At 43.6% G+C, this 12,801-nt stretch overlaps 1 protein-coding gene across 2 annotated transcripts; it reads left to right on the top strand.

Annotated features, from left to right (window-relative positions):
- Window positions 1-730: 730 nt before the first annotated feature.
- F2RL1 (F2R like trypsin receptor 1) lies at window positions 731-9,712 on the top strand. 2 transcript variants are annotated; one of them, XM_019517720.1, is made up of 2 exons: window positions 731-805; window positions 7,249-9,712. In XM_019517720.1, exons 1-2 carry the CDS (start codon window positions 742-744, stop codon window positions 8,340-8,342), a joined length of 1,158 nt encoding a protein of 385 aa, XP_019373265.1. In that variant the 5' UTR covers window positions 731-741; the 3' UTR covers window positions 8,343-9,712. The 2 variants fall into 2 exon arrangements, with proteins under 2 accessions (XP_019373265.1, XP_019373266.1); XM_019517721.1 differs by lacking the exon at window positions 731-805 and adding an exon at window positions 1,142-1,284.
- Window positions 9,713-12,801: the final 3,089 nt, after the last annotated feature.

The following is a 12,801-nucleotide window of genomic DNA, read 5'->3' on the forward strand; positions in this document are numbered from 1 at the left end:
GCTAGGAGCTGGAACCAACTTCCAAGGGAAGTGGTGCTGGCCCCTACCCTGGGGGTCTTTAAGAAGAGGCTGGATGCCTACCTGGCTGGACTCATTTGAGTCCCGTTTCTTGTTTTGGGGTTTTGTTGTTCTCCCGCCCTGGTGGGGGGTCGGGCTAGAAGATCTACTAGGTCCCTTCCGACCCTTAATCTATGAATCTATGAAACACTATGAATTCCTAATTGAAATCTCCGGGTTCATCTTGTGACTCAGGCTTGCAAATGTAACAGTGCTACGGGTGCCTTGCAGCACCCTGGAAAGGCGCTCAAGGCCCCCCAGGGTCTCGTGGCACCCTGGCTGAGCCTTGGTATCCTGAGGATCGGTTTTCTATGCAAACAGGCAAACAACATTCAAATAACCACCTATTTGTCTTTACTTCCCCGCCCCGGCTCGAAAAGGGCAACGAAAAAGAGCCCCCAAATGAAATCTTCCTTTAAAATAATCCCAAATGCTTTGGAGTTTGGCTCCTGATTTCTCCAGCTGGGGCTAACGGTCGCGGGGGGAGAGCGCGCCGGGCTGAGGACCGCGTAGCCGGGCGCTGAGGGGCTCGAGAGTGGGACGGGGCCCGAAGGGAGGCGGGACAGGGCGCGGGGCCGCTCGGGCAGGGGGCGTGTCCTCGGGAGGCCCCGCCCCCCGCCCAGGTGCCTCGGCCCAGCCCCAAGCAGGTATCGGCGGCCCAGGACGGGCGCGGCGCGAGGGAGGATGGGGTGGTGCGGGTTGCAGCTGCTGCTTCTGCTGGCGGCGGGTGCCGTTGTGTCAAGCGCAGGTGAGACGCGATGAGACGAGGCGGGCGCGCCGGCTTCGGGGGACTGGAAGGGTCTGGGCGCAGCCGAGGGCGGTGCTGGGGTGGGGGAGCCCCGGCCCCGGCCCCGGCCCCGGCCCCGCTCTCGCTCTGAGCAGCGCAGGTCGGGGTGCGCGTAGGGGCGCGGGGCTCAGAGGGAGCTGTGCCCGGGGCTGGGCAGTAGGAGCAGCCACTTGGCCCCCGGGAGCGTGCGTACGTGCAAACGTATTTTCGTGTTATGCCCAATCATGCCTACGAAAGCTCGCGCCGCTCGCAGCCACGCAGTCTGGAAAGTGCTGCTCTGCCCTCGGTCCTGTTAGTCCTCCCTACCAACAGCCCGGTTATCTCCTCTCTCTCGGCCTATCTTGTCTATACCTAGGCCAGGCTGGGCGCTAGAAGAGGCAGCGTGTGAATCCAGCTAGGGAAGGAGGTGCATTGTCCCAACCTTAAATGACTGAGACTTAGTAAGGACCTAGCCTGCCTTGGGAAAGCTGCACCCTGTACCACTGTCTGGTTATAAGGAACCTCGTGGGACCCAAGGAAGAGTTCACCAAAGGCAGGTTCTTCGGGTAGATGCGATGTCTTTTATTAGACCAACTGAGTTGATGGAAAAAAGTTTTCGGCAAGCTTTTGGGCCCAGTCACCCTTCTTCAGGCATAGGGAGTCTCTGCTGGTCTGAGATCATGTTCTCTCTAATCGGATCTGGCAATTCACTGCAGCATAATAATGAAAACATCTTTTCTGCTGTGGTGGTGTTAAATAGGGGCAGGGGGTTGTTATAATAATGAATTGTACTGTAGTTTGTGACCTTGATGCCAAGTCTTTTAATATGGCTTCCCTTCAATCCTTAGTGTCATAAGCGCCAACTTTTATTTTTGCCAAGGGTGCTAAGATGATAGACGTGTGATAAGTTTTACACATTTCGGGTGACGGCCCTCTTCCTGAGGAGGGGCAGGGCCCTCCAAAGTGCCTCTGCTTAACTTTGCTACTTCCCACTTTTCTGTTACTGTTTCTGGTTTTAAATCTGGTTTCTTTTCACTGCTTTGAAGTGCAAGTTTCAGTAGCTCACAACAGAAACCATTAATTGCTCCCCCCTCCCCATGGGGCACTCCTTTAGCATCGCCCATCCTGTTGAATTCTTTCTGTGTGGATACAAGTTCAATCTACTTTACATTATAGATAGTCATATAAATACCATGCTGATCACCAGGCTTTGGGAGGTCCCTGTCTGTCCCGCAGTTTGGAACTCCAGCATTGTCTAAACACAAACAACTTGGTTAAATCTATGAAGACTTGTATGGACAGTCTTTTTCAGAATATAAAATAGCTTCTTTTGATTTAACTATTTTACTTTAAGGCTAAATTGAAATAAAGCTGCTTTAAAAAAAGTGTCTACCTAGCTTATTTTCTTCTTTTCTGTTTCAAAATTAAACCTGATTTGTTAAATCCTTACAACTGTGTTTGGTTTTAATTGTTTTTTGGGGGGGGAATAGCCATGTTTAGTAGGGCAGGATGGCTGGCTAACATTTGTGAGTCAATGTTTGTGAGTGTGTAGTTTAGTCTCTTGCCTTGCTCATAATGTAGGACTTTGGAGGAGGGAGGGTAAGTGGGGTGGGGAAGGTGTTGTCCCCAGGGGAATTAGATCACTTTGGCTTGTTGTGAAGAGCTGATCAGTGTGTAAACCAATATCATAAAATACCTTCTTGACATGTCATATGACAGGCAGTTCAACCAAGACATATTAAATATCTACATCTCCTGCTAGCAGGAGACTGACTGACATGCAATGGTTTGGGCTCTCCCTGACTTAGGCTGGTAACCTACACTGCAAAGTTAAGGAAATCTAGTTCTGACCGTGTTGCAAATGAGGCTTAAAGGTATTGAGGCCTTAAGGGATGTTTATGCTGCACTTTTCAAGGAATTGGGTAAAATGGCTACACTGGGCTTAATACAGATGTAGCTAGATTAATTTAAAGCTGTTGTGTGGTATGTTTATGCTTATGTGATTGCAGTGGAGTTGGGACTTTAGTTCGGTATGCAACCTTGTTACAGTTGGGTTATATCTTCCTTACAAATGTTAACTGTGTTGACAGAGAGAACTCTCCACCCCGTTTCCTTAAAGGAAGGTTGGCTGACTGATTTAGTGTGGTTAACTTGCAAGAATGAAGCTGTTTGAAAGACGAAACTTCTCAATTGCTATGGAATGCAATACAAAATGCACAGTACAATAGACAGAAAACTCATTTGGTTAACAAAGCACTGCTTACACCAGGATAGAGTGTTAATTATATCAAGTCTGTCCTGCTAAACAACTTTTATTACTCTCCCTTTACTTTCCTTTTATCCTCACCTAGAACCCCAAATGATTTCAGCATGAAATGCATGTAGACTGTAATTTACATAAAAAAGGCTGAATTCGTGCAAATCAATGTTATACCTAGATATTGAAATTCAGAATATGAAATTGATGTGTATTGGAAGAGAAATATTTAAAATGAGTGCTGATAATTTCATTCATAACTAGATGTTTATCATCTGTATTGATATTAATCACCTATTCATCTTTGCTAAGATACGGGTTGGGAGGAGGGGGTTGAGGGGTTATATAGATGTTATGGTTTTCACTGAAGAATACCTTTGCTTTCATGATAGAAGTTTTCAAAGTTTTTCACATGTAAGCATTATTAAACTTCAGCTAGGTGTATAGCTGGTTACTGATTGACAAGCTACTTGACATTGCACCTCAGCCCTGTGTTTTGAGAGCTTCTTATCTAGACTGTGATACTCTTCACTAGCTCTTAAACGCCCACTGAGTAAGGTAGACTTTGTTTGAGTTGTAAAAAGTTGAACTGGTGTATCTGTGCCTAAGGCTTTGTTCAGTGGGGGGTCAGCCTTTTGTCAGATGTGCCATAAATTAAGTCCTGTACTGTCTCCAAGTGCCATTCTGATCCTTTTCCTCTGTTACTCTGCTCCCTGCCCTATCTGCTACTATGCCTTCTTTGTTCCTCCTGATCTGCCCCATGCCACACGCAGGCTGCCTGTGCTACTTGTGGCATGTATGCTACGGGGTGACCACCTGTAGCTTAGTTAATGCATCTGTGCAAGAAAATTACCACTGCATTTACTTTTATAAAAGTGATCATCACATCAGTATTGCTTGTGGGTGAAAAGAGGAAAAGCCTGTATTGGTATGAGAACTTCTATACAAGGGCCTTTGCCAATGTAACTAATAGAATTTTGTGGAGCACTTTTAAATTGCCAAGAAAAATTAAATTTTATTATATAGCATAGCTCTGTTGTTTGGGGTGGGTAAAATTACATTTATAACTGACAAGACTGGTTAGTTAAAGCCCTAGTGTAGAAACAGCTTATACTGTCAAAACATGCTCTAGCCATTCTAGATTATTTTTGTTTGGGGTAATGGTTTATCTTAGTAAAACAAATTATCTTTCAGTATAAACTGTCTATATAGCTAAACCATTTAAAAAAAAAAAAAAGAAAAAAGAGTAGATTATTTAGTTGCAAAAATGTGCCTTTGTCTGGGCTAGGAAAAAAGATGTTGGGAGTGTAAATGTGTGGGGTTTCTTGAGCTAGATTAATTTGATTGAACACCCTGATTACCACCAGCGTAGATATTTGTGTAAACAACTTTGTGACTTGCGTTTTAGCAGGAAACATCATATTGTACTCTTCTTTGGGAAGTTATAGAAGAGTGAAGGAATGTGGAAAACTCATGTGTGAAAGACCTATCTGTTTAGTGTAAATACTTAAAGGAGTAAAGAATTTAAACTAAACAGTCTTGGCTATTTATCAAAATGTGCTTACTGTTCATGAGCTGTTGTGATGAGCCTGTTACTGTCGGCTCTTTCCTTTGCTTCTGTGTTTTATAGCTGCAGTCTCCTACTAACTTTCCCATTCCATGAAAATGTTTTCTCATTGACAACTTGACATGTTATTACTTAAAGTTTAGCTGTCACTTAACTATAGAATGAGTTCATAAAGGCACTCTGTATCCCAGGGTGAGGAAAAATGTATGGTTGACTTTGAGGAACAAGAAATGATCTACAAACTGGACTGTTAAGTATGGCTTAATCAGGGATAAGAATCTTGTTCCTATGGGTTCTTTGCTTGTTTGCCTTGCAGCCACTCTGCCTCCCTCTCCTCCCCTCCCCTCCCCCCCCATACTTTCTCAGCTATTGTATTCTAATTACTTGTTCTACTTTATATGCTGCTCTATGCTGTCCTTTCACAGCATCTGATGAAATGAACTTGGGTTCACAAATGTGCGTGCTCCATCTCCTCCCTCTTCCCCCCCCCAACTAAATTTTATTTCATTACTCTCTAAAGGTACATATCTACCCTGCCTTCTAATTGACTTCACACTAACACAGCTAACTACCTCTGATTTTGTCAAGGCCTTAGTAGAAAGAGTAAAGCTGTTTGGTTGCCATAGGAGACCTTTTATTGGTTTCGGGGGATGTCAGAGGAAGGTTAAAGCACCACAAAAGATCTCTGGCTGCTTTGGCCTTTGACTCGGTCTTCAAGGAAGTTGTCATAAATCATGCAAGCTGCTTGTGGTTCCTCTGTTTTACCTAGGAATCTGTGCAGACACCTACTGTAACTATCAATAATAAAAATGTGGCTTCAGCCATCCTTTCTCCTTATGTCAGGGTACACCTTAAGGATGCTAAATTGCTATGAGTTCAAATTTATAGCTGCTTTCATAGTCCAGCGGTTGGAGTAGTGGCTGCAGAGCTGCAGAAAAGCCACCTGACTACCCTAACCTGTGAATTGGAGGAGGAAACCAGCCCTTCTTGTGTGAGGCCTTTTTTTTTTTTATATACAAATCTAACTTGTTCAACTTTTGAGCAGATATGGGCATCTATATCTCTTAACAAAAACACCCCCTTGGATCAGAACCTGGAGTATGGTACTGTAACCAGTTTGAATCCTAAAGACCTTGCTTTAGGATTGCTCTTACCATATAGGCAGTTATTGCCCCCCTGCCAAAATAAGAAAGCATGTGCTATAATTATACAGTAGACATATTGTAGGGTTTGTTGCTGAACGGTTAGCTTTGATATGTAGGGCCCACCAGTTCAGGGGTTAGTCTGGGGTTAAGCAGCACTGATGCAACTTTGTCTGTTTCCTGTACCCATACAGTTCCCTTTTATTGTCATATCTGAGCACCTAAACCTTTCTTAAATGTGGGTTGGTTTTGTTTTTTCCCAAACAACTCTCCTCACATCATGCTTATGGAAATACCAAATTATATCTGTTTTTATAGGTGGGGGAACTGAGCAGAAACAGACTGCTATATTTTCTTGCACGCAGCATGTCACCCAAATAAAACATGCCTCCTCTTGTATTTTTCCTATATTCTGCCTTCCAAAAACATTTTTCCAGTCATAGCCAACTGTGTGACACGGTAAGTCCTCCTGGGAACATAGTGGCCTAGAAGTGTGTCCTCCTAGGAGACGCTAGCAAGTTCAAGTAGCTCTTTTTGTAAATAAAGTACTGTTTCCGCATCACAAGCCTCATCAAGATACTACCAGCAACTCACTCGCTGCTTCAGATGCAAGTTACTGTGCCTAGCTAATAGCTATAGCTATGAGAGAGTTAACACAGGACTTCTGCCCCTTCTGTTTTGCTGAGCCAGACACAAGTGGCAGCCATCTTGGCAGCTGAACAGGCATGCAACATCTCTGGCTTCCCTTGTTTTCCAGCAAAGAAAACAGTTCCACGCTTAAGATGTGCACCCCAGTGTTGGGTGTCTGACATTTTGGAGAGGAAGCTGCTTGTTGTATGTGAGGAAAATATGGTAACTTATCTGCACTCATGCAGGGAGCCTGGTAGTGATGTGACTGGGGCAATTTCTCTGGATGCTGTCTTGGTTCCTGGTTCCCTGTCTAGCTTGATACTCTTTCCCCCAACCCCTCCCAAATGTTATAAATGCTAAGACTGTGTCTCTTTTTTGGACTGAAGACTGAATGGCTTAAGTACTTGTCTACGTTAGGAAAACTATTAGCATAGCTGTACTGGTTACCAGAAATGCCCTGATGGGGGGTAGGGAGGAGCCTTTTATGTGTTTACAGTTGCCTCACATTTTGTTTCCTTTAATTTAGTTACTTATTTTAAAGTTTCAAAGAGTTAGGTTTTAATTGGTACATATTATTTTCTTGTCTCATCTTTATCTGTCCCATGTATGGAAACTGAATATGCAAACACTTGTTTGATTTCTGTGACTTCATAAACAAGTTGCTGTTGGTTAATTAATAAAAAAGAAGAGGAGATTCAATTAGCAATGATCTTATTTCCTATTTATAAGATATCTTCTTTCTGGAAGTTGTAGTTATTTCTTTTCTTTCCAAGGAAAAAAAATACATCCATCAGTAATGCTATACTAATTAATTTTGTTTCCTTTTCAGTGAGAAACACTACAAAAGGAAGAAGTTTCATTGGTCATAAAGTTGAAACTACAAATAATGCCTCTGGAGAGTCCTATGTTGTGAATGACTTTGCAATAGAAGTCCTCACAGGAAAGCTGACTACAGTTTTCCTTCCTATAATTTATATCACTGTGTTCATCATTGGGTTACCAAGCAACGCCATGGCACTGTGGGTCTTCTTCTTCAGAACAAACAAGAAACACCCAGCTGTGATTTATATGGCAAACCTGGCACTGGCAGATCTTCTGTTTGTTATCTGGTTCCCTCTGAAGATCGCGTACCATATAAATGGCAACAACTGGATCTATGGTGAAAGACTCTGCAAAGTACTAGTTGGATTTTTTTATGGAAATATGTACTGTTCCATTCTTTTTATGACATGTCTCAGCGTACAGAGATACTGGGTCATAGTGAATCCTATACTGCGCTCTAGGAAGAAGTCTGAATTTGCACTGGGAATTTCAGCTGCTATATGGATCCTGGTTTTGCTGAGCACTGTTCCATTGTATGTTGTTGATCAAACAGCATATATTTCAAATCTTAATATCACTACCTGTCATGATGTACTGCCAGAGAATGTTCTGGCTCATGACATGTTTAATTATTTCCTTTCTCTAGCAATTGGAGTCTTTTTGTTCCCTGCCCTTCTCACTGCTGTTGCTTACATACTGATGATTAAGACTCTGAATGCTTCCATCACTGATGTAAATGCAGGGAAGAAGCGAAAAAGAGCCATCAAGCTCATAATTACAGTACTATCAATGTATTTGATCTGTTTTACACCTAGTAATGTTCTTCTTGTAGTGCACTACTTTATGATCAAAACCCATGGCCAGAGCAATGTCTATGCAGCATATATAACAACACTTTGTCTTTCTACTCTAAACAGTTGTATTGATCCATTCATCTACTACTTTATTTCAAAAGACTTCAGGGATAACCTTAAAAATGCTCTTCTCTGCAGAAGTGTGCGAACTACAAAGAGGATGCAAGTCTCTCTCTCATCAAGTAGATATCCCAAGAAATCCCGTTCTTACTCTTCCAGCTCCAACACCACTAAGACGACTTACTGAGTCTAGTTCTAGAAGAAGAGTGGACATTTTATTATGAGACTCTTGAGCATAACAAGAAATGCTTTTACAAGGGAGTCTGAAGAAACCATTTGCTGTTTGATTCACACTGAAGCCTGAATTTCAGAACTGGCAACTATTTGCACCTCCATGGACCTTGAAGTCGGAATATTGCCAGGCTTGTGTCAAATGGAAGAACCAGCAGAGTTTCATATACTGTAAAAACAAAACAAACTCCCACCTCCTCACACAAACCACTAGTCAGTGGTTATATATGAAGATGGCTTTTTTCCCTTCTAAAAACCTGAATTTTTTTAATAGTTTAACTGTGGAATGTTGGCTGATGCCTTTTTATAACTTTTTTAATATTTAATTCTTAGTGAAGTTGTTCTATTTTTATTACTTTAATTATATTAAAACAGCAGCATGATAGACACAGGATAAGCAGTATGCTTCCTTAGGGCCCCACCTCTCTATATGTAATTCCATTGATTTTTAATGGGAAGTTATTGGGAGGAAATAAATCCTATCCTCCAAGACATCCATCCATTTGTTATTCTTGGTAGAACTTAATTGTATGTTGTCTACAAACCTTCCAGTTTGTTGCAACTATTGAAACTGTGGCAGCCTGATAACATGATGCCATTTGAGCTGATAATAGTCGGTTTGTCAGCTGCACTGAGATAATTCTAGGTAGTTTTTCTATGGCAATACACACTAGGGCACACGATCACATAATGCATGGTCAGTATGCAGAATCAAATGGCTTCTGTGCTGTATAATGAAACAGAATTTTGCTGTTTTATTTCTAGACAAATTTCCTTGTATTTTCAAATGCATCTAATTAAGACACTTTTTGTAACACCTTTTGTGTCTGTCCAAAGTTCTTTTCTGTGCTCCTACATCAGTGGTTTGGTTTGTAACCTGAAACAGCCCAAAGGTTTTATTCCTAAATACAAACTGGGGTTTGTAGTTGAACATGTAAGCAATTTGAATCGGAAATTTGCACACCTTGGTAGTACAAAACTTTACTTGTGGGAGGTGAAGGTAAGTGTGAGGGACAGCTAGTTAAGAGTCATGAGCAAATAAAAGGATCTAGAAAACAACCTGTTGCACACCCAACGCATTAGCTGGGATGTAAGCTGGTTCCTTGCAGGGGAAGTTTACATCCTACCCATGTCTCCCTCCCCAATTTAGAAATAATTTAACCTGACTTACATGATATAAATCGATGAGTACACTTAGCCACTCTACCAGATTTACTAATATGATTTAAATGTAATCCTTATTTTCTGAAAAAATGTTTGTATTCTGTTGTAACATTAAAGTCTGAGATGCAGTTAGAGTTTGGTACATAAAAACACAGATAAAAGGTAGTTTCTATAGCTAGCATGTATATACAGAGACACAAATTGCAAAGACATAGACCATCTGGTTCAGTCTAATAAGTAATGTTCGTAGCAAAGCAGCTGCCTACTCACAGCAGTCAAGCAAGAAACCCCAAGTTAAATCATTCTTGATTTTTGTTTTTGTTTTTTTTTTTTCTCTTCCCCAAAACTTTTACCACATAACACCTCATTCAGAAGTTATCTTAAGAAACAGTAATGAGATTCCTTGTTGGGTAGCTGGAGTACTCCAAAGCTTTATCTATTCTTGGGAAAAAATTGCAGGAATAGATCATTTTTAGTATGTGAAGAGCCCTGGATTTAATGGCAGCAATCTGCAAACACTGATTGGGCATGTCTGTGTGTGCTTTAATGCTCAGTAGCCTATTTTACTGCGCAGTAGAGCGTTATAGCAAAAACTGTGGTAATATGCCAATGGACAGTAAAATTAAGCTACTGCACATTAAGTGTCACTAAAAGTGTCCACTTTTGCTATTGTGCATTAGGGCAGCCTCGTGCATTTGGTTAGTACCTTACATTAGAGGTACTAAATTTTAATGTATGGTAGCAAAAGCATGTTAATGAACATGTAGACAGGTCTGTGTGAAATAGAAGTTCAAACAAAATGGTGCTGTTTCAATGGGGCAGGGTTTCGTTTCGAGTTTCATTTCATTTTGAAACCACTGTTCCATTTCATTTCATTGAAACTGTTTCGCTGTTTCAACGGTGTTTGGACCTTTTGCCCATAGGCTATAATGGGGAACCACAAAACTGCCTATAACTTTGTCAGTTCATGCCTGATTCAGATGAAACATGCAGGGACGGTAGCCCCTGCAGAGGCCACAAAGCCTGCCAAGTTTCAGGAAGATAGGTCCAGAGGTTTCTGGGAAACTGCACCTCAGGCTGCTGACAAGCAAAACTTGTGACATGGATGACAGAAAGAAGTGAAGATCAAACAGTGCTGCCTTTTATGCTGCTTTTCCATCCCTCTCCCAGAGCACCAGAATTGGAAGGGATGTTGGAGCAGGATGACAGTCACTGGCCAGCTATACAGTCAATATGAGAGCACTCCTTTCCCCCCTCTTCCCCCTCCCTCTCCTTGCTTTCTGTGTCCCTGCAGGCAACCCTAGCTTGAGTTTTGAAACTCAAAATGCTTCAAAGCTTGCAAAACATTTTGACTGCCCTCATTTTGTTTGGAGGCTGTTTTGAAGTCCTTCATTTTCGTTTGATTTTGCTGTTTCAAGCTTGAAAGGAGTTGAAACAGTGTCAAAATGAAACAGCTGGCAAAATTTTGCAGAGCCCTACTAGCCAGTGCTGAAATGGCTCTTATGATGCTAAAGGCTCAGTGCCATTTTTGTTGGGATCTTTCTGCTCTGTAAAGACATGGACCAGATCTACACCCTAGATTAGGCCTGGGGCCAGGGAGCCAAGGTTCTGTGGAACTATCAAAATATATACAGACCCCCAATTCTAAAATTTTAAAACTGATTTGTCCAAGAGAATTCGGGCAGCCCAAGTTTCATTTTCTCTGTTACTGTGTTCCCTATATTATGGAGCCATACTGGTCCTTTCCCTATCCTTGGTTCAAGGCAGAGCAATATCAAGGCGATACTAAATTAATGTGCTGCTTCCAAGGGCTCCCACAGACCCAGGAAAGAAGGTCCTGTTTGCAGCATAGTGAGATTCAGGGGGAGCGTCTACACGAGCCATTAGGGGGCAAAGCTCTTGGGCACATATCTGCAAGTGCACCCAGATCACATCACACTGAGCCAAGTCACAGCAGTCCAAGCTGGCAGGGGAGCCAGGGGGTCAACTGGGCTCAATGTGCTGCAGAGGGGTTGGCTGGGGCACAAGAATGCTTCAGTGCAGGGCTAGCTGGCAGACAGCCCCAGCATGGAAGCACCCTCATGCCCCAGCCAGCTGGTCAGTGTCTACTTGTGTGCCACTGTGCACAAAATACTCAGCAGCAGTGTATTTACAAGTCCTACCCTGCTGCAGTTTATTAGTTTTATGCACTCTAATAGACACATGTACACGCTGCATGGTTAATCTTGTGTAGATGTGCCCAGTGGTCCCAAAATACTCCCATATGGAGAGCCAGGACCAGTGTTGAGTTCTGAAGACCTCCTGATGGCAGCTAGGAAGACTGTCTGTCCTCTGCTCTTGGGCTACTCACGTCCAGGTGCATGGTGCTGCAGCAGTCCTCTCTAGAGATGCTGAAAGGCCCTTTCACCTCCTCATTGTCATAGGTTGTGAGGCTGTGACCAGTCACGTATTCCTGTCCCTCACTTCAGCCACTTCCCAGGCACATGATGGAGCTGGTTGATTGAGCTGCTGCAAAAGGTGAATCCAGAGGCTTTGCAGAGAGGTGCAGAGACTACCTCCCCCAACCCCCTGCTGGGCATCTGAACTCCTCCTCTAGAGAACGGGCTCCTATAACAAAGATAGGGTAAGAATAAGCATCATGCCAGTCCTTGCCTGGGCACATGGGAAGATGTTGAGGGCTCCCTGAGGATCCTCTGGTCAGGCTCAGAATGTGCTGAGTTCTCTGAGATCTCAAGGGCTTTGGGATATTTCAGGGGAGTGAGACATGGACTCACCTGGCAGGGTGGTGAGAAGGAAGACCAGCTTCCTCCAGGACTGCACAGTGCTGGTCTGCAGGGGTGGTGGGGGACAAACCCCCTGGACACTCTCTGCTGACCCCAGCCTTGCAGGGCCAGAGGATGACAGTAGTTATCAGGTGTTTGTGGCTCTGAATTTGCCTCTCATGACCTTCACAAGGTCCCCTCTGAATCCAGCACTTCCCTCTCCTGGAGACAGGCCTAGGAAACAGCCTTAAGGGAAGAGGGTGCTGGTGGCAGCGAAGCTGCAGGGGCTGGGCCATGGGAGGAGCTGGGGCTAGAGGTGGCCCAGAAGGGCTGGTATGGCCTGAGCTGAGGCAGGAGGGTCAGGGCTGGGGTTGGACACCACGTTGGGAACAGGGATGGCCTGTGAGATGCAGATCTCTCCCCATAGCCTCCAAGAGCCCCACCCACCCATCCCAACCTGACTCTGGGGCACCTGGCACTGGGCACCAG

This window comes from Gavialis gangeticus, unplaced genomic scaffold (genome assembly GCF_001723915.1).
Source record: "Gavialis gangeticus isolate Ggan-Ray unplaced genomic scaffold, GavGan_comp1, whole genome shotgun sequence".
Taxonomy (NCBI): domain Eukaryota; kingdom Metazoa; phylum Chordata; order Crocodylia; family Gavialidae; genus Gavialis; species Gavialis gangeticus.